Below are 23,065 nucleotides of genomic sequence, written 5' to 3' on the forward strand. Positions count from 1 at the left end.
AGAGAAAATTTTGAACAAAAGATTAATATTGTACCTTGAAAAAGAAAATATTCTGTCAAACAATCAATTTGGCTTTAGAACGGGCAGATCTACAGCAGATGCGGTACTGGAATTTACAGAATATGTTGCCACCCACATTGACAAGCAATATCGATGTGTCGGAGTGTTTTTGGACCTTGCAAAAGCATTTGACACAGTTTCTATCTCTATTTTGCTAAGCAAGATGGAACAAGTTGGTATCAGAGGGACGTCACTGAAAATATTTAAAGACTATCTAAAAAGTAGGAAACAAAGGGTAAAATTGGCAAATGACTACAGTGATGATGCTGTGTGTTGTGAGTATGGAGTGCCGCAGGGTAGCGTCTTGGGTCCAACACTTTTCTTATTGTATATCAACAACTTGTGTGATTTAGATATAAAAAGCGGAAGATTATTCACCTTTGCGGATGATACATCTATTGTTTTTCACGGTAGAACTTGGGATGAAGCAAAGTTAAATACCGAGACTGGCTTAAATAAAATAGCAAAATGGCTTAACCATAACCTATTAACTCTTAATACTACTAAAACGAAATTCATACTTTTTGGAAATACAGTACGATCTCTACCAATTGGAAATGATTTCGGGATTCAACTACACACCTGCCAATACAATGTACAAAATGAATGTAACTGCACCTTTCTGGATCGAACCAGAATAGTTAAATACCTGGGAGTGCTCCTAGACGAAAGATTAACATGGGTCCCACACATTAACTTGTTGGCGGGGAGAATAAGGAGACTCATATGTATTTTTAGGAAGCTGAGGCACGTAGCGGATCACAAACTAATAAAAAATGTGTACACAGCACTGGCTGAGTCTATCTTGAGTTATTGTATCTCTTCTTGGGGTGGTGCCCGAAAGACCCATCTGATAGAACTAGAAAGAGCACAACGTACCTTACTTAAAGTCATTAAATTTAAACCATTCAGGTACCCTACGGTTGATCTTTATTCAGAATGCGACGTCCTAACAGTCAGACAACTATATATTAAAAATATAATAATCTATCAACATAAAAAATTAATATATGATGATGCCATCGCAAATAGACGAACACATAGAGTCTGTCCCACCACTCAAGCAAAAACAAGCTACTTACAAAAATTTCAATGTTATACAGGCCCCATGTTGTACAATAGACTGAATAAAATTCTTAATATTTATCCCCTTAATATCTATGAATGTAAAATAAAACTGGTTGAATGGCTTAAAACTCAGAAATATAATGAAATAGAAAACTTGTTTACTAATGTAAAATAATAAAATTTTCCCTTTTAAAATATCTAACTTCAGTCCTAAGAGTGTGCTGAAATGTAAATTAAATAAAAAATCTTAGTACTAAATTTTAGATTCCGTAATTATATAAATTATAACAACAATAAATTCATATCTCAAATTCAAGTTTCTCATCCACAAGATTTAAATAAAAATGTATATATTTGTCGAAGTTCACATTTACTATAGTCTAACCTATTGCAACAACTTTTTTTAGATTCATTACATCATACCCTCATTTAGTTTTATAAACAATAAAAATATAACCCGCATAAATATTTGATGACAAACAATCTAACTAAATTGTTAAAGACTCTGGAAGGAACTAGCGTTTAAGATACAGGCTAGGCCTAGTTTAATCGCTAGTGCACATAGAATTATTTTATGTTCGAGGTTGACCAAAATAAATAGTGAAAAACAACGTTTCGTTGCATGTTCGTTGCATATTGTATGTTTATAACCTTTAGAATGTAAGTACCAAATGTTTTTTCGTCAAATAAAGTGATTTTTATTTATTATTATTATTTATAATTCGATATTATAATTACTTATATTATATCCGATATATTATTGTTTGAATTAACCTAGCCAATTTAAAAATATCCAGGCAAGCATATTGACGATAACACGCAATGTACCAGTCATTAGTTTTTTTCGTATAAAATGCATAATTTTCGACTGAATATTATCACTTGAGGCGTGACATCCGAAGATAATTGGTGAGTTCTATTTATTTTTAATTATTTTTATTTGTGTTTAAATGGTAATAATCTTGTGCCCTGTAAAGCACAAACAGACACAGATTATTATCTACTCAAGTAGATCTTGGACGGTATATTTTATATGCAAGCCTAAATGTAATTTTTGTGGACCTGGATACCCTAGACAACATCTGATTTGTTCAGAAGATCACGCTTTGGCAAAATCTCACCGATATCCAGATTAAGCATTCTGATAAACGAGCTAGATCTGGATATCCATATTGCTCCCCTCATACTTTGAAATCGATTTTCCTTTAGTTTTTATAATTTATGAATGTGTTTTTTTTCTCTTTGTGCTTGTATTTTATTACCAAATTCAACCAAATAGGCCAAATCTCACATTGCACATGGTTAAACAAAGACATAGTGTCAACCTAAACCGAAGTTTTGGTTGTTTGGTTATTTTATTCCATGCATATACTTAACAATCATTTACTTTTACAGATCCACCATGGTTTTCAAGCTTCTACTCCTTCTACCTGCACTGGCAATCGCCAAGATCGAGATAGAGCTTTCTGGTACATTTGAGAAAGATCTCCATCTATCCTTCACAGGAGAGGAGATTGACGTCATCAGTGACCGCGAAAGAGACACCTTCAAATTGAACGACAGAAATGTGAAAACAGGCGTAGAAGCCTACTTCGGCGGGTGGCCTGACGATGCTTACTTGAGGAGCCCAACTCCATGGGGCGATCTATTCAAGTCATACGGATGGCCGGAAGTTAGAAGAACTCTCGTCCCCAAAAGAGGCCGCATTCTATCCATGACATCCCAACCACAGATTGTCATGCAGCAAATCTTCGAGAACAACAGCTCCAAACCCGCCACCTTCAACGTTGGGATATCCCAATCCCTTCAAAACACTATGAGCTCTTCGTGGAGTAAGTCAGAAGATCTTACCATCAATTCTGACATCGGCTTCGATTTCGATATTGACTTCGCTAACATTGCTGGCAAGACTTCAATGGTGTTTTCTTCGAGTTATGGAAGCAGCAGCCAGAAAGCACAGACTGTGACTGTTGGATCTTCATCCCATGTCGATGTTTTGTTACAACCTGGCCAGTCTGTTATGGCTGAGCTGCACGCTACCAGAGGATCCTTGAAGGTTGAGATGGAATACGAGGCCAGTGTATCTGGAGACGTCGCCGTAAACTACAACACGCCATACAAGGGTCATCATTTCTGGGGTCTTAGTGTTGAGGCTGTGATGAACAAAGCTGGTTTGAGCGATCACCTGACATCGAAACAGGTCATTGATGTCGGCTTCTTCACCAGCTCCAACGTAGTAGTGTATGACAGAAAGTCAAATGATAAGATGATGGACATAGCTTTTTAGATTATTACTGTATAAGTTTCTGAATAAAGTATTTATTTGAGTGTTAACTTATTTTTTATAATTTCAATTCCCGATAATCGCCTGGGTTTGATAGTCGATAGGCATCAACGTATATTTTTTTTAAATAATCGTTTTTAAACATTTGTTATCCAACTCAAAAACTTACATAATACACAAAACGCTGAGTTGTTATACCGTAATATGTTAGTACAATATGTATGGAATAAAAGTGTGCAACACGTTTTGAATAGTAGCAATGGTAGACGTTTCTTCTCACTAAATACTATAAGGCGTTTTAAATTAAATTTTTTTTTTTAATTATCGAATATCGACTAAATGAACTGAGACACTACACGATATGCAATGATAATAATTAGTCGTAGTCAAATTAAATTAAAGTAGTATTTCCTTAATATCTCTCTATCTTGATCCTTTGTTTAAAATTTTTAATTTTATCTCTTCCCTATATGTATATTTTAGAAATGTCCTTATAAGTTCACAATATCTTAAATATTTTAAAGTCAACGGGAATAGACATCTGTCGAAGTAAAGATCGAGAGAAATAGGCTGTGCTAAAAATTAATCTGGTATAGGAAAAACAACTTTTGTATGGCAATTAAGGCTTATAATAATTTACCAAAACCAATAAAAGATCTTCCTACTAGAGTTTTTAAAAATCGACTTAATGTACTACTTTTGAAAAATAATTTTATTCTATTAATGATTATTTGCGTAAAACATTATATTAATTTGATAACGTAATGATATATTTGAATAATGTGATATTTTATATCTTCAAACAATATAACAATTGACTATAATGATATGGCTCATAACGTACCTACCTATATAACTTCTATGTAAAATTCCTTTTAAGATAAAATCACCATTATCGCCATTATGTTTTGCAGAATATGCGAACTTTATATTGTACCACTATAACATTTTTGTACCATATGCGACGTTCCAATTTCTGCCACCTACACCCAAGAATAACACACAACTGTCAATATAGCGTCGGCAAACAACAAATTTGATGATATTTTCCAAAGTTTAATGAAAAAGAGTATGGAAGAGTGTAGTCACACTAAAAGTAAGTGTAAGAACACTAATATGTTACATTTTAAATATATTAAATAGAGAATTTCTTATATCAGATGTTTCAGCTTTTTTTATTTCTTCCACATGGTACGAATGGCCTAAGCATTAACCAGCCAGTTTATTAAGTGTTGTAACAAACGCTACGGCGGAATATTATATAGATCGCTTGTTAAACGGCGCTGCCTAATTAAACTTTTAGGCAGCGCCGTTACGACTTATTATATATTATTATCCCTCAGTTATATATATCCCTTATATGTATCCAACATATTATATAAAAATAATATCTAGTTGGGTATAATTCTTTTTTTATATCCATTAACAATGTATTAAATGTACTAAGTCAAATTAGATGCCAAAATAATATTTACTATTGCGTAGAATTAAAGACCTTATATTAAAAAACAACAGGCGTTATTAAATTACAAATATAACGAAACAAGAACTCTAAAAACACTGCTCTACTTTGCTCTTCTCTATCTAATTAAATAAGAGTTCCTCGAAATTTAAGAATGAGTCACAAATAGCAAAATTTAAGCGCGTTTAACTGTCGCTTATATTGGCAAGTATCTATCTCCCTTATAGAGGTTGACCCGTGAAAAATGACTGTCACTTATGACGTTTCATATTTCTCACGTATTAGGGGGGCAAAATGACGGGACTGTAAATACTCTTATTTTGAGTTTGATTGTTATACTAATAGTATTAGGAAATAAATTAAAATATATATGTAAATATAATTTTTATTCTCACAATTGAATTACTTTTAACTTTTGCTCAGTTTTCGTGTAGAACTCCATTTCTATAACTTCTTTTGTTATTAGAGGTCTCATTCCAATTATAGATAGTACGTCAGCAACTTCAACTGCCCAGAAATGATGGCCCATGAGCTTGTTTTTGTAGTTAAGGACCACGTTTCCTGATAGAGTGGATTCATACACCACCTCTATTTTTATATTAGCCTTTATTGTTCGTACTTCTACTTCTAAAGCTTCATTTGTTTTTAATTTGTCTTTGAAACCAATCTTTGATCCAATTTCAATAGGATGTACTTCTTCAGTATCGATTCCCCATGGAGCTGTCAAGTGAAAATCTTTCCCGCCAATTTGCGTGAATTCAAAATGGTGGCTGACGTTGCCATTAATAGATATTTTCTTCGGATTGTACCAGTTTATTGTAACCTCTTCGTCCACAGATCTGGACATATTTCCCCAAAGCGTTGCGTTACTTGATGTCTTATTTGTGTATTTTTGTTTGGCAACTGTTTGATTTCTGAACTCCTTCGAAACTTTGTAGTTAGACATGGGTTTAGTTGTAACCGTTACTTCCTTCCAACCGTACGTTGTGTATAAATCACCCCAAGGTGTTGGACTCTTGAGGAATACGTCGTCAGGCGGTTGACCGAACTGAACACTGACAGCATCCTTCAATCTTTCCTCTGTTAGTTTGAAAATTCTTCTTTCCATATCACTTATTATATCTACATTTTCTCCAGAAACCTTCACATTTACTTTTTCGTATGAACCTTGTATAGTGACTTCAAATGAGTGGATGAGAGTTGGTATAGTTAAAATTAAAAATGTTATCAGCATCTTTCTGAAATGAGCAATAAAAAATAAACTGAGATAATTGATAATATATAATAATTAGTAGTTATTTATAAAATTTGGCTTAGCACTGTATCAATCAGCAGGCCACATTGCAAGGTCTGCAGATAAAAGATGGACCTCCAAAGCCACCCGCTGGAGGGGTCCTCCAGTAAAACGTGGGAAGACCACAAAAACGATGAGCTGACGACATACTTAAGTATTCTGGGGAGAAATGGATGAAGGAAACTAAGAACAGATCCAATTTGACTTGGACCTACCTTGGACTATCCAAAGGGGCCCATAACTAGACACCCAACTGTTAAAAAAAAGGCTGCGTGTACTTACGTACGCGCGTAAGAAGTTATACTTCTTTGGCATTATAAAAAAATAGTTTTTGATTGCATGCAAATAATTAATTACAATTAAATAGTCAACGACTGGAAAAGGAGTCATTATAGTCAATAAAGTTACATTTACATTTGCAAAATTAAATAAATAAATATTTACTATTATTCTCTTACATTAAATGTAACATAAATTCTATTATTATTCGAATGTTGTTTTTAAATTATGTCTAATGCCGCAGCATCTTCCGTGGGCAACTTCATTCTGTTAATTTAGTGTCACGGTGCGCGCGCATCGTAAAATTTCACTCTCATCAATTTTTCATAACGCGCCTAAAGAAGTATAACTTCAAAAATTGTAAAAAAAAATTACTTATCAAAATAATTATGGTTTTTTTTTTCTGTTTCTTTTCTTTCTTTAATAATGATTTAGGCGCTAAGGCTAGATGAGTATGTATGCTTACACTATAAAAATATTGTATATGTGTGGTTTCGTTGTTGTGAATACGCCTAGAAACTATAATAATATGTTAGTTACCAATACACAAGACAGAGACAACAATTAAGATAATTCTTCCCAAATAATCTTATGATTCAATCAATCAATTATTATTTAATAAAAAACTACTTTAATATAATCCAGTGGTTATACGATTAGCAACTTTAAGGAAAACCGCGTGAGGAAACCGGATTTTCACCCAAACACCAATTACGTCACCATCACCTAATGGACGTAAGGCATATAAAGAAAAATTATCAATGAATACTTGAGAAACCAGGTCTTGGAAGACCCTGGTAATTGTGAATTTGCCATAGCTTAAATGTGATGTTTTTTTAGATAAATTACAATTGAGACATTATAGTGTATTGTGGCTTTAAGAATCTCGTAAGAATGACGATAGGGTCAAGGTACTATCTCAGATGAGCTGTTTCTTGATATGAATAGGTAGGTAGGTAATAGCGACACAGTTTATTTTGTATTAATTCAAGAGAGATGTCACAATCTGTTCATAAATACACAAACCAATAAGACGCCATTAGGAGCTGTCTAGAATTCAAAGTAATTAAAAGCTTGCTAAAGTCAAAGTTCGAAGTGTTTATTATCGCAATTCATATATTATCTGAAGGAAACTGTTGCGGTTTTATTCCTAAATATATGTAATGACTGATATATCATGAGGTCTAAAAAATGTCTTTCGTCCATTTTTTTGTCATAGAATGGTATCCCAGAGATGGAGGAAAGGAAAGAGGCTGTCAAATAAAGAGGATCTGCCGGAAGGATGGAGGTCATCTCGTGAAAGGGGCAAGTGGAAACTACAAGGGGAGGCCTATATAAGACGACAACCTGACCGATAACTAGTGTTAAAAAATATATATAATTAAAATGTATGTAATCGCTTGGATTACAATTATGTATCTAAATCTATGTATCTGTTAGTGAATAATTTTATTATTATTATTATATGTAAATAATTTCCTTTTAATGTCACAAAAGGTAAATATTTTGATTTTATTTAGAACGATTAAAATAAATAAAAATCTGTTTGTTTATACTCACACGTCGGTTTGCAAAGTGAATCCACTTATTAATGTTTTGAACAAAGATAAATCTATGGTATAACATCAAACCAGCTTCTCTAAATAAGGTGGCTTAGACACGTAGCAGCCTTATTACGCAGCGATGTCTCTTACATTATCTCATCATCATAAAAGTTAAAATAATGGAAGCAAAACGTTCTCCAAACCCTAATTTACTACTCACTGATTAAATTTATTTTACTTAATTTAGTTATACTAAAGATAGTTAAGAAACTTTAATTCATTGATTTGATCTAGACGTTTTAGTAATAAAATTAACTTTAAAAATCGAGTAGGTATAGCATAACCGTTCACTCAGAATATTGATTCATCCGTTGAAAAAGTTTTAAAATCACATCGTGTCTATACCGCCTTGAGGAAAGATCTTAATAATTATGTTTAGCTTTTTTTTTAATTACGTTATAATGTCAGCCAGTTCAGGTGCGTGAATCGTTTGTAGTAAAACCTCCTCCTTAATCGGGTTTTGAAATTAGAAATAAAATCTGGTTCAACAAGTTGTTTATATCAATTAATTACGAATATAAGAACAATAATAAATATTTTAGTTTCATTCGAAATTTCCTTAGTAGAGAACAAATCGTATCTTTCGCATCATATTTAAATTTTCCGGAAAAATAACCTTAGAATAGATTTTGATTTAAAATTTTAAGCCAGTGATCTAAACTTCATGGGTCCTACCAGCTCAGTATTCTGTAATGTTACTATGTCACTACATACTATTCGAGTTATTGGTTGTCATCACTACACAATTTAATAGAACTTGTAATACAAACCTTGGAACTTCGAAGTTTTATCTTCCTGCCGATAAACTCTCGTTTCTTAAACTAGATGGCAACATCCAGACTAAAATTACATCAATCAGGTTCATTGACCTCCTCAATAATATATAAAAAATTCCCGGAAAATTTAATGTAGGAAAAAACCACTTGAGGTTTATTATATTTATTAGAAACATTATTACACTGTTACAGAGTATCTGACTGATAGATTTTAATTTCTTTGTGTAAGTTTAGTATAGTGAAAGCTTTGTATAGTGAAGTCTAAGCAAATATAATAAATAAATAATGTATCTACTTAAGATTAAAAATGTAAAAGAATAAGGATAATAAAGCATGCACTATCACAACATTGCTGTGTCTAACCAAGGTCCTTATTGTAACAAAATTATAACATGTCATCTGTAAAGTAAAAATGTAAAGACTGCAATAATGATTTGACTTTGACTTTTCACTTTTGGCGTTAGTGGAACGAATCGTTATTTAAAAAAAAGCCAGTTTACAATAAAAAAAATTGCACACATAATCGAACCTTCCTGTTAAATATCCTCGAAGTAATAGTGGTGAAATCTATTGGTATGTTTACAAGAAGCAAATAAAACACCATTTATAATAACAACACACTTTCATTTAAAAATTCTATTCTATGTTACATGATTAAAACTAAAATTTACATGAACTTAATTAAATAAATAACTACATTTTAGTTGCAAATAATGTTGAAGTTTATTAGAAAAGTTGTGCTGGTGTAATAGCGCTTATAATAAATACATTTATTAAGACGCAGTAAGATCTTAATATAAAATGCGATTCTAAATTTCAACAATCTATAGAAAATTCTCAATATAGTTTAAACAGAATTTGGTAGAAAGAGTAAGAAATATAGAACATTATACAATTAAATTTATGAAAATGTACAATATGTATGAATAAAATAAGGACAAAATAATGTATTTCAGCGCCATCTAGGGACGGCTTTTAAAACTTTTAAAAATGAAAAGTGGTGACTTAAATTACTTATAAATAAAATATAGATTAAATAGAACTTAAATATACAATAATTTCTATAGGAAGCCAATAATCACAAATTCAGACTATTATTTTAAACCTTATTCACACCAATTTTATTTAATTTATACCAATGTTATTTATTTTAATCATACAGAATCCGATTATTTTATATTATAAAAAAGAAACAGTAAAAAAATACAACTTACGGCCTTTCAAAATCTATGCCCGACTTTCCAAAAATAAAACCAATAAAAATTTTGTTTCGTTCTCATGACGTTGACACGTCGTGTCAAGTTAATGTGAAACATAGATGGCGCTATTTGCAAATATAATAATTGAATAATAAAATAATAGATAGTGTGTTTTACCCTTATGTACTAATTCCTAATATTTTTATAATTCCTTAATTGAAGTTGTTATAGAAAATAAATTATAGATTTCTTGAAACGCGCCATCTATGCGTAGCCATAAGTACTTGACACATATCAAGCATTGCAACCACAGACGATATTGAATTTTGCAAATGATATAGATTACAGAGTAAGGGCTCTTGTTACTTTAGTTACAGTGTAATTACTGATTGTTAGTATGTGATTCGTACCAATAAATAACCTTTTGCGATAAGCAGCTTCTTAACGTAAGGCTTAGTATCACGAATGGTGATACGGCAGGTGAGCTAGAGGGTGTTCATATAAGGCGTGTGGGTATATAGGGGGTGCTGACGTCAAGTGCGCAGGAGTGACATGTGGCGCGTCGCTGTCATCATCTGTCGAAGAGTCTAGTTGCTTGTCGCCGGGACCGCCACTGAAAGAAATTGTAACATATAGTAAATCATCAGAGCTTGGCGAATCCAGCTGGGCAAGGGACTGATCTTGGTAAGAGAACCGTCCATTGTCTCTTACGTTTTCTAAAGTGACTCCCCATAACTCATTCTTAGAAATCACCTAAAAAGTCGACGGCGTGCGTCAGGCACAGGAGGCTGATCACCTACTTGCCTATTAGATTCACAAATGATCATAAAACAGATACAGAAATCTGAGGCCCAGAACTAAAAAGGTTGTAGCGCCACTGATTATTATTATTAATAGGCAAGTTGGTCATCAGCCTCCTGTGCCTTGTCACGCGTTGACTTTTTGTGTCTTAGGCAAGCCGGTTTCCTCACGATGCTTTCCTTCCACGAATGTTAAATGCGCACATAGACAGAAAGTACATTGGTGCACACCTCCTCAGTGATGAGAGTCACACGCTGATGCCACTGGGCCAACACTGCTCTTTGTTGTGATTGGTCAAAATAGAAGACGGATGACGTCACTTATGAAACGTGGGTCAGATAATCATATACTATATATATTATATATGTCGTATTATAATACGACATCGTCTTTGTTTACCACGAACATTTTGATATCAAGGTTTTGTCCATCCATGATTTACATTATAATCAGGGTCAGGCCCCGGTGCCTCTACAAAAGAGTTGCCACAATAGAGACTTCAGAAAAGAAATGTTTTAAATTCCAACTAGTAAACAACTTTTCTTTTAATATATTTTTAATGTTTGTTAATACTAAAATAATCTACTTGGTTTCACAATAAACTATTTATTGAGAAAATCGACTGAAACAAATTGTTCATTTTATTTGGATAATAATTTGGTGCTAAAGGCCGACTCCACTCCTTTGTTGTCCCGAGGTCTCAAGACCTCTAAATCCGGTACCTGATTATAATTGTAAAATTTTAAACACTTTTCGTAATTCATTTGAATGCAATTCAATTTAGACATTTGTAAAAGAGCCATTGTGAAGAATTAGGAATAATTATACTATAAACCTAATTTAAAAAAAAAGATTTGAATACTTTGAGTTTTTTTTTTGTAACAAACAGGCAGAAAGAATGCTCACATGATGTTTAGTGACACCGCCGATAGACACTTACTTTGCCAGAGGGCTTGCAAGTGTATTGTCGGCCTTTAATTCGTGTTGTCTTAAATATCAAAGATTTTAACAAAGGAACGCATAAATATTAGAAATATGATAGCGTCGAAAATCGCATATCATATTGTAATAAACAAGAAGTGAGATCGGGGCATAATTCTAGAGTCACGATATATATGTCACCGTAAAATTGTAAAAACCGTTAGATTGTAATCTATCTCGCGAGATTGTAAACTATCGAAAGATTGTCAACTCAACATACTGCTTGCAATTTAACGTATTATTATTCGGTAGTTATATGAAATTGTTGGGAAGTAAAATTAATCTGTAATTGACCAAAGAAGTTTGAATGATAACTAAGTTAGTGTAGTACAATCTACCGAATACCGAAAACCGATAACCGATAGATTACAATCTAACGGTTTTTACAATTTTACGTTAACATATATATACCATAAACTAAAGATTAAATTACATTGGTGCTTTTAACACATACTATGGCAACAAAAATCGTCATGGCTATTGCCAGTTACTTAATGCTTAACTATGATTAATAATTGTGGAAAATTTATTAAATTTAAACCATTTTTAATAAGCAATTATTTTGATTGACCTTGCCCCTGACTTGCAAATTATCTCATGATTCTCGTTGACATAAATTTTAATATTAACGATTATAGAGTACTTGTTATACTGTGGTATAAACCAAGTTGTTTTGGTGATGGTCAATGGTGACTTCAGTCGACTGTCACATGTCATAAATATCAGGAGCATAGAATCGGACCCCTGACATATCGAGTTACCAAGTGAAGGTAAAATAAAGTGACGTACTGACAACCGCCCCCAGTAATGTGATACGTGCGGGCGATAGACGAATAGACAAACGGTTTCCATCATTTTTATATCTCAAAATTAAAAAAAAGTTCCACAACTATTAACTGCGTCTTTATGCATTGACGGTGTTGTCTATGAATATCCATAGATTGTGTTAAAACGTCATATCAATGTCTTCGCCCCATCTGTCTCAATAATTTTTCTTGTTTATTTAACAGTTTATTGCTAATTCAGTTTATATGTAAAAATATAGCCACAGTATATAAAAACACGAAAAAAATTATTTTTTTGTTTTGTTTTTTTATCTGGAGCGGCCGCAGAGGAGGCGGAAAATTACCTCCAATTTCGATTTTAGTCCCTTTGGAGTAGAGACTCTTATGTAGTGGGAATTGGGATTAAAGATCACAGACATTAATTAAAGATTTAAGTTGGCGCCTGGTAGATAGTACCGGTGACCACAGAGTTGGTGATTTCCTCGCTCAACGAATAAGTATCGCAATACGCGTTTGGAGAATTACAATTTTGTAGAAATAAATGGGATATGAAACAGCTCAGTATAACGAGTTCTATAATAAATTTATATATTAAATAATAACCAGATCATGCTTCAGTGAATTAAGCATTTGGTTTTACCTTGAAATTCAGAGTCGAGAAGTTCCAATACCTCTAGTATTGGAAAAGTACTAAGCGCTAAGTCTAGACTCAGAATCTGACATTAGACATGCCGGTTTCCTTGCGATCTTTTCTTTCGTCGTATGGGTGAGTATTACGTAGAAAGAAAAGACCGATGATGATGATGATATTAATTTATCCTAAATGGGAAAGGCAAAGGACTTTAGTCCATAGAGGAAAAGACCGATGAACCGTGAACGACTTTGTCGCACGCTTAAGACAAGCTTCACCACAGAGCACAAAATAACGCTTTTCGATATTTAAATCTAACACAGACTAAAGTATGTTGTATCCCGTAACACACTTGGCATCTTCTCCATAAATCTTCTCTACATAATAAATTATTTGACTATATGAGAAAAGTATAAAACATGGCTTGAAAAAATGTTAAAAAATAACTGGTACATAATCACCAATTTATTAAATAAAAATATTAACTGTCTAATTGAGGATGATGTAGCATGTTTATGAATTAAATACCGCAAAACATAGAAATACAAAAAAAAATTGCAGATTTTGGGCGGTATGGCGGCCATTTGGAACCGTCCGAAAAGTATGGCATGGTGATTTTCGTCAATGGCTGCACGACGATGATTAACTGTGCAAAAATTAGCCTGGTTGAATTTTATCTGGTATTTTTTTTTTTTTTTAATTAACGTATTCCCGTCGGTATGGCGGGATATAAGACACACCGGAGAAGTATAGCATGGCACTGCAGCCTCTTCTTTTTTTATGGACTATTGGAATATACTAGAATTTTTGTGGAACAAATCGTTTGACTTTCGTAATTAATCCAACTAGTTCGATTTTTTTTTCATTGCGTAATAAGATCCCTGAAGAACCGCCATACAAATGACCCACTATTTTGTGTCACTATCTCCCGGCCTAATGCGGCAACATTAGCCTACCTCAATCATTCTACATTATTGGAATATGCACTAGACACGGCAACATTTAAACCTTCGTTACCTTAAAAAGGAAGCGCCATATACAATACAACAATAGTTTAGGCGTTTTTTTTTGTTTTTGTGAAAGGATCTAATACTTAATCCTGTTTGTGATCGATGAAGTGAAAATGTGCGGATGACTGGTTAAAAGGTATTAATTTTTTATCCGTTTTTGGTGGACGTGACCACCTGAGTCGGGGTTTTAATAGAATTTCCATAAAACACGAATTTTACTTAATAAGTATTATTACGACATCGTTTAGAACAACATACCGGTTATATTGACCAAAATCAAAGGTCCCGGCTGAATTCTATTGTATAATAACAACGTCATCGGCTGTTACGACTATCGGTTTTTACGACCAAATAGTCCCTTCGATGTCGTTATAATGGATTTTGACTGTATATATAGTCTAAAACAAAGCGCTTCTATAAAGTTACATTTATACAAAACTATGCGTGTTTGTAGATTTTGATTAAATTTGTTGTTCAAGTCTCTATTTATCCCTTTTTTTATTATAATTATGACAACTGAACGGATCTGTATTGGCACAGATTATGGTAAATTGAAAATCTTTGACATAGATAATTTTTGTTAACTATTCAGCCTTATAAAATAATTTTTTATCATTTTTTTATCTAATTTATATTGTAGAGTAATTAAAATTCCTAAACCGATTTTGATTAAATTTTTGCAGGTGTTCATGTGGTTTAGATTTACTAGATTTTTATTGTATTTTTTTGGAATGGCTCTGGTACGATTTGTGCATTAGCCAGCGTCAAGTATAGGATTTTTTATAATTCGTGCTTGTCTTTAGAAATTCGAGCGTGTCCTCCATGTACGGTTTAGGTGCTCGCCCGGTACCGCACAACCCTCCCAAAGGCCGAGAACAAATTTAAATTAAATTAAAGTTTGCCCTCGAACCGGGAATCGAACCCGGTACCACTCACCTAGCTGCCACTTAATAAGACCGCTAGGCTATGAGACCCCTATTTTATTTAAGAAGTGTCGGGTCCGCTTATTATATTATGTACTTTTAAGGCAAACGGCAGATACAATAAATAATTTTCAGTTACAACTACTTAATAACCACTATATAACGCGGAAACGCGAAATGAAGGAACGTGCGAAAGAGAGGTGGTGTGCGAGCGAAACGGCTCCATGTAACCTGACACCATCCCATCTGCGTCTAAAAGCGTTCAGGGGCGGACTTGGAAAATAATTATTAATTTTGACACTTATTTAATGTGGAAAGTGTTTTATATAATCCTCCAGAATTTGTAGGAACAATAAAAAATATATCTAAGATGTGTTTTTATAAATTTAGTATTTTTTATAAAACACAGTGTTATTTATGTGAATGAAGTAACAACAATTAATAGTTTCGTAAAATTCCTGTGAATAGTCTAGGGACTTGACTTGACTTTCAAAAACATGTGAAAGGAAAGAATTGAGATCTAAATCAATACCAAGACTTTTTTGAACTTAATTCATTTTTAGTTATCTAAAAATTTATATAAAAATTGTTTTTTAAATAAAAATATGGAGTCGCATAGCTCGGACGTTTTCATCATCGATACGACTCGTTGCATCTTATGATGAGCACAATTCAAGACAAGAGACTGGCTGATAGAAGAAGTGGTTGCGGAACGTACGGGAGTGGACCGGCATCATATCCGATACTAGGCAATTCAAGTTGTTAACAGCCAACCTTCAATGAACTGGCACCAGAAGAAGTTTTTGAATAACTATGTATATAGTCCAAAATATGGCAGAGTTTAAGAACGGCTAAGCGGATTTGGATAGAATTTTTGCAAAGTTACGCCTTGGTAAGTATTAAACTGTAGTAGGATTAATTTACTTAGAAGATATTTATTTAATAAAACCCTTGCAAAACTTTAATAAAACGAAGAAAACCGGGCCATAAGCATATACAGACAGCTGAGCGTCTACAGTAACAATTATTTTGCAACTTTCGACTCTATTGAATACAGGTTAAAAGCTATTTTTGTATGTGTTTTGTTTGTTTGTACGGGATATCAAGTTACTAAGCCAGCGAGTATGGTTGAGTAAATTCGTTCACTACTTTGTGCTGTGGGTCTGTCTATAATAGGGGTTTTACAGGGGTTAACAGAATTTATTTATTTAATTTATAATAATTAATTTAACAATAAAAATAGCTCCAAAAATTCGTTGTAACACGTTTTTCATTATACCTACCTTTTGACCAATCACAATTTTAATTGAGTTCTTTAGAACGCGTTTTATTATTTTAAGTTTGTTGAAACTACCCGCAAATTGACATTTATGAGGGTAATTCTAAAAAAACTCACCTATCTTTGTGTTCCGCCTGTCTGTCTCGTTGTCGTCTGTTTTTGAACCAATTTGAAACCTGTAAAATAAAATTAAAACTTTATTCAAACTCTGAATCTTAATTAAACTGTACCAGATGTACAGGTCCATCATTTGCATTCATCAGTGGATTTAATACTTGCGGAACGTTTGCAGTGCCTACATTACCATACATTCTATCCATAGATGGAGAACGCTGCTCTATGAATGGAGATCTATGAAATAGACCCAGATGTGTCTATAGTATAGTTAATAAATAATATTAGTCCAAATGTATAATTTTAACTAATCACCTATCTCTTTTCATCATAGTGAAAACACTATTTGAAAGAAAGAGACGAAGTACAAATAGTCAATATAATATCAATTTAGTTTTTATGAATTGGTACCAAGTTAATTTGTTTTTAATATTATTGTACCTTGAAAACACGTATACAGTATATAAAGACGCGATATGTATATTAATTCATCATTTACTCAAAATGCAGTTAATTGATATATGTAATACAACTCTACATAATATATATCAATAAAGATAAACGTTGTTTGAGCCTCAAATATATGTTTTCCATGTCACATATAGTCTTTGTGACATTCAGGACATTCTGTAATTATAGTTTACGAAAGTTTAAGACTATCCAAATAAATGAGCATATTATGTATTAACCGAGTAATGTGTGCTGGTTTCAAAGCTGATATCCCGTGATAGAAAATCTCCAAGAAAAACCATGAAAATTAACCTAGTTTTTGACATTTGACACTTCTTAATATTTCTCTCGAAGCCAAAACTTAAATTTAGGCCCTAAGTGACTTCCGTGTTCAAAATCCTTCACGTGAACACGAAATAATGTCAGGTACATTCCCTAAATGGCTTTTAATAAGTGCAGTGGGATCATAATTTTTATTTCCACTAATCGGGCACTAGATTCATCATCGGTCGTCGAGGCGGAATACGAAATTCCACCCGTATCACCTCAACGTCCGTCGTTCCACCACTATGGGGAACCAGCTGCCCACTGAAGTATTTCCGAACCAATTCGACTTAGGGTCCTTCAAGAAAGGAGTGTACCAATTCTTGAAAGGCCGGCAACGCACTCGCGAGCCTTCTAGCAGTGTAAGTGTTGATAAACGGCAGTATCACTAATTATGTTTTTTGGTTTATTATGGTTTGCCCCGTTATATTAACGCTGCACATCTTCGTGACGCTAATATTATTATTATTGCATTTCAATTCAATTTACACACAAGAAGATTCAATTCAAAAAGTAAGAGGATTATGTCAACTCGTCTGAGGAAAATCTAATGTCCATAAATTTTTCTTTATTTTTCCACAAGTTGCGGTGAAACCTTACACCAATCTACCGCTTCCTCAAAGCCAACGTATCAGTTTACGATACAGCCTTTGGGAAAAATATAATTATTTACCTGTACAGTTGTGAGACCAGTGCTTTCAGCTAACTCCCTTTTTTCTCGCGGAGATGGGTACGGATTGTGTAGATACCAGTCCCGGAGAACTGATCTCGATTTTTCCTACACACATACAAAACATAACATAAATAAATCAGTGGCGCTACAACCTCTTTAGGTCTGGGCCTCAGATTTCTGAATCTGTTTTCATGATCATTTTTTTTTAATACAATTATTTCACAATCGTTGTTTGTAATTCTTCCTAGAAAGATATTAGAGCGACTCATGGCCATATGTAATACCTTTTCAGAATCCCTATTAAATGCGCCAAAACTTGTAATACAGGGACACTTTTCGGTGGAGTAATTTTTTTTTCACAGTAGGGTAAACAAAAAGTAATGATTTGAAAAAAAATTATATCGTAACATAATATTATCTTCAATACACTCAATAAACAACTATGAATAGTATGTCAATGCGTCATCAGTACCAATCTAGTGGATATTATGAAAAAGATACAGGACGTAGATTTTTTCGAATTTTAATAAGAATTAGTAAAAAAAGTTAATTTTCTTATAAAAACGCAAAATAAATTATAACTCTGCAGGTGTTGAGCTTAGAGACCTCCCGTAGAACAATTTTTTGCAGTTGATGACCTAATCTATCTCCTATTTGCGTTTGATCCACGACTTTTTGGCCAACCTGTATATTTTGTAGTTCGTAAACTATTTCTTATCCCTAAGTTATAAGGGTATACCCCAAGATCTTTTGGCATTAAATACTAAAATTTCAGACTTTTAAGCCCCATTTTTATGGATATAAGTAATAATAAACAGAGTAAGCTAGATCAACTATTAAAGTATTTCATATCGTAATATGGATGAGGCAAATTCCAAAATTGTTAAAATAATTTGTGTAGGTGGTTATAAAAGTGAACTTTACGATCTAAAATTTACCTAACAGTTGAAATTTATAACAGAAAATAGCTATAATAATATCAAAACGATGTTGGCCATTAAGCGAATATTTCTAATAATTTAATTCTTCTCTTTTTTGTAGTTTTAGTTATTTAGAAATTCTGTATTCACTGTAGAAAATTGCATATATAACAAAAAACCATTTTACTTAACTTATATCCAAATAATACATATATATTTATACAAAAAGGTTTAACATTTACGCAAGGAAAAGAATAGTACTAATAAATTTTTGGTTAGTTCATGGAAGTTTTATTTATATTTATTTACAAGAGAAAGAATTTGGATTGGTTCTATATCTACCGAATCTCTTACTATAAGAATACTACATTATCCCTAGAATATTGGCTATGGTGTTTTGAAAACAGAGATATGTATGACTTCGATAATGTAACCTATAAAAATTTCTATTAATATCCCGATATGGCGAACGCTGTAGAAACAAGCAAGCTGTGCAAAAGTGCTAATCCACTTAGCTTGTACAGCTGCATGTACTACAGTTTTATAGAAGATATCAATATATATCTCATTATAATTTCATAACATCAAAGTGAAATTAGTTCAAAACTGTTCTGTGGATTATTTGATTTGCTAATGTTAAAAGATCTACCAATTAACAGACTTTTTTATAGTCAGTAGGAATATCATAAGATTTATTATTAATGTAGGAGCAATGGTGTTAGTGTCAGCTGCCATTGTCATTATAATTTAATAACATCAAAATCGAACGGCAGTCAAAGGAACGAGTGTCGTTATTTTAATGTTGATTGTCATTAAGTTTCAAATGTTTAAAGTTATAAGATTATTATTATCGACGATTGAATAGTCGTTAATTTATACATCTAGCAACATTGTCATATTAAATAAACCATTCGTCGGTTTTGTAATAATTTGACTTTAATGTTATTAAATTATAATAAAAAAGTCAGCTGACACCAACACCATTGCTCCGACATATATATTGATGTCTTCTATAAAACTGTAGTAGATACATCCACTTTACTTGCCATAGCTTTCGCAGCGTACACGATATCGGGATATTAAACGAAATGTTTCTCTTAGGTTCGATTATATCACATATCCCTGTTTTGAAAATACTATATTCTAGGGATGATGTAGTGAAAGGTCCAGTATTTTTAGAACAAATCCAGTCTCTTGCACTATAATTATATAATTAATAAAACTTCCCTGAACTACACAAAACTTTATTAGTACTTTTCTTTTCCATGTTTGAACCTTTTATATATTATGAGTTCGATATTTGACTATATATTTATTAAATTGTTTTTTGTTATATATAATTTATATATATATACTAGCAAACTCGGCGAACTCCGTTTCGCCACCAGATGGCTTCGTTTTATGTAACATTTCGTTTGGTGATCCCACTTTTCTGTTGAATTTTTTCCTGAATTTTCTTTCTTGCTATAAACCTCACGGAGCCCGAGACCTTTCCAACGAACGCAAAACCGTGGAAATCGGTTCGTGCGTTCTGGAGTTATAGCGTCAGGAAGGAAAACCCGACTTATTTTTATATATATATGTATTGTATATGTCTTAAAGGGCTTTATTTTCATATACTTACTTTAAAACAATAAGATGTCTCCTCTCCATCCCAAATAGTACGCGGTAGTGGAAATTTACGCCGCACCCGATATTTGCCGACGGCGCCGAGGGGCCGTCCGCGGAGCCTCTCCGCCTCCATATAATGTGCTATAAATAATATTTAGATATATATAATTACTAGCTGACCCGGAAAACGTTTGTTTTGCCGTGTATATTATTTCTAGGAAACATTTTTTTTAGTTCAATAAAAATATATGATGTAGGTATCATAAAAAAATAAAAACAACTTTTTTTTCTATAAAATAAAATAAAAAATTGGGGTGGACACCTATCACTTAGGGGTTTGAAAGATAGACTGATATTAATAGTCTATCTATAGTTAAAAGAGATCTCTGTTTTTAACTATTATTTAAAATTTTATATAAAACTAGCTGACCCTGCAAACATTGTTTAATTAACAATCTGCAATAATAAAAAATTGGGGTTGATCAAAGAGGGGTAAATATGTATGTATGTGTACCTATGCCGTATCATAAAAAAATAAAAACAAAAAATTATTTATATTATTATTTATTATTAATAATTATTATTTTATTTATTATTATTTTTTTGTGGTGCACACCCCTTATCACTTAGTGGTTTGAAAGATAAATAGTAGCTGATTCTCAGACTTACTAAATATGCATAAAAAAATACATAAGAATCAGTCAAGCCGTTTCGGAGGAGTATGGGAACGAACATTGTGACACGAGATTTTTATATATATAGAGAACTTTATTTAAATTCCCATTAAGTTAAAATTAAGCATTAATTAATTACCTTTTAACCACAAACTCTGAAGCTTAGCATGGTTGTGCGCACTGAAGTTATGTGACTCCAACAATCTGTACAGCTCCTTGAAGTTGCCTCTATGGAAAGCGACCATTGCTTTTGCCTTCAAGACCGACTCGTGCGCATGGAGCCGCTCACATGCAGGCAGGGACCAGAGGAAACGCCCTAAACGCTCGATGTTGCCAGCTTGTTGGAGGACCTGTAAAATGGAATGATTTAAGTTTTCAAGTGGGTTAGATAAGAGTTAAAATCGTGGATACGTTGTAGCAATAAGAGGCTACTATGGGCAGTTGTACCCAACAGATAAAAAAGTGCTTGCGTATAAAGTGCATATGTCAGAAGTGAAACTTCTTTGGCAAATAATTTTTAAGTCTTGTTCATATTTAAAACAAATCTAAAACTTTAGATTTCTGAGACTTCGAGGGAGGTAAAGAGGACGATATGTTAAGAATATAATGAATTTAATTGTCATTAAAATATTAGGTGTCAAAAATAATACAAATAATAAATTTTCCTACAGCTACAGCTAATAATATAAGAAAAAAGAATACCTAACTAAACTTAAAATATAATAACTAATATATATTATTAAAAGGAGTCCTTTTGGTTTCCTTTTTGATGAACGCCAACCTCTTAGTAAAATATACTTTGACAGATATATTTACTTTAAAAGTTCAAACTACGAAGCTAAAGGCATAAGACAATTATGAATAATGTCATCTTCAACCAGGTTTTGCCAAATTCGTGTGTATTTAGGGCTAAACAAAAAACCGGACACTGTTCGACATGTGTGCAAATAGACAGTGTTTGTGACCACCCTGAGTCACCACTAACCAGTAATTAATTGAGAATGTTTTTATATTATTTCCCATCAATTGTCTATTTTCAAAATTTAAATTGATCACAGACTATACTATGTGCGCCGTAGCATGGTGCGGGTGACAGTTTCAGTATGGTTTCGTTTCACTCTTGAAAGATGCATTTACAAATAAATTATGACTATGTATTTCAGCTGTACTACATTCGTAATATATAAAATTTATAACTGTAGTAAATTAAATTTAACCCAGCCAGAATGTTCTAGGCGACAAATAATATCAAATTGAATGAAAAATTAAGCAACTGTCACCCGCATCATGATACAGCGCTCATAGAATATATATAAGTGAATAAAAGGATTTAAAAAAAAATATTTCACAGAGAATGTAGGCAATATGGCTTGCACTGCCAAAAGCTTATGCAAAGCCAAGCTTCTAAATACAAACCCAAGCTCTAGGTAAAAAATTCGTAACCTCAGTCAAATTCTGTTTAGTGGGTAATGGTAGGGGAGCCCACGATGCTAAATGGGGATTTACTCGAGCGTCGTAGAGACCTATTGGGATGCAAAGCTTAGATAAAAAGAAGAAAAAAATGTTATATGATAAATTCCTTTTCATCGGTGGGGGAAGCGGCTATAGATAGTTAAATATGTAAAAAAAAACTGTTACATGGACATCCTCGAGCGCGTCAGATATTGATAGCATCTATGCCCTACGTATTTTTAATAATGTACGTATGTTAATCTGATGCGGGTGGTTGTATTTAAGGGTTGAAAATTAAAAAAAAAAAAAATTATCGAGCGCGTCAGATTTTCTAAGGGAGTGTTAAGTGCACCAAAAAAAAGCTCTCATTCACTAATCTGACGATTTCGATGGGACGCAGACCCACAGCCA

General features: G+C 32.9%; 3 protein-coding genes across 3 annotated transcripts in view; 1 reads left to right on the plus strand and 2 right to left on the minus strand.

Annotated features, from left to right (window-relative positions):
* Nucleotides 1-1,958: 1,958 nt before the first annotated feature.
* LOC125052153 (spherulin-2A-like) lies at nt 1,959-3,462 on the plus strand. The gene is made up of 2 exons (XM_047652770.1): nt 1,959-2,037; nt 2,524-3,462. The coding sequence occupies exon 2, from the start codon at nt 2,531-2,533 to the stop codon at nt 3,413-3,415; it is 885 nt and encodes a 294-aa protein (XP_047508726.1). The 5' UTR covers nt 1,959-2,037; nt 2,524-2,530; the 3' UTR covers nt 3,416-3,462.
* A 1,785-nt stretch (nt 3,463-5,247) lies between these two features.
* LOC125052716 lies at nt 5,248-8,050 on the minus strand. The gene is made up of 2 exons (XM_047653709.1): nt 8,008-8,050; nt 5,248-6,112 (listed from the first exon to the last, which is right to left on the minus strand). Exon 2 carries the CDS (start codon nt 6,106-6,108, stop codon nt 5,266-5,268), a length of 843 nt encoding a protein of 280 aa, XP_047509665.1. The 5' UTR covers nt 6,109-6,112; nt 8,008-8,050; the 3' UTR covers nt 5,248-5,265.
* Nucleotides 8,051-9,430: 1,380 nt separating this feature from the next.
* LOC125052472 (homeobox protein SIX2-like) overlaps nt 9,431-23,065 on the minus strand; it is a 30,181-nt gene continuing 16,546 nt past the window's right edge. The window contains exons 3-7 of the mRNA XM_047653346.1: nt 21,342-21,552; nt 20,542-20,669; nt 17,998-18,102; nt 16,554-16,612; nt 9,431-10,639 (exon numbers count right to left, since the gene is read on the minus strand). Of these exons, the coding sequence (XP_047509302.1) occupies nt 10,486-10,639; nt 16,554-16,612; nt 17,998-18,102; nt 20,542-20,669; nt 21,342-21,552 (657 nt within the window). The 3' untranslated portion in view covers nt 9,431-10,485. The remainder of the gene's footprint in view (nt 10,640-16,553; nt 16,613-17,997; nt 18,103-20,541; nt 20,670-21,341; nt 21,553-23,065) is intronic.

This window comes from Pieris napi, chromosome 9 (assembly GCF_905475465.1).
Source record: "Pieris napi chromosome 9, ilPieNapi1.2, whole genome shotgun sequence".
Lineage (NCBI taxonomy): Eukaryota > Metazoa > Arthropoda > Insecta > Lepidoptera > Pieridae > Pieris > Pieris napi.

Bases quoted from the DNA above. Each gene is read 5' to 3' on its own strand.
- LOC125052153 (XM_047652770.1), top strand. From the start codon at position 2,531: ATGGTTTTCAAGCTTCTACTCCTTCTACCTGCACTGGCAATCGCCAAG.
- LOC125052716 (XM_047653709.1), bottom strand. From the start codon at position 6,108: ATGCTGATAACATTTTTAATTTTAACTATACCAACTCTCATCCACTCA.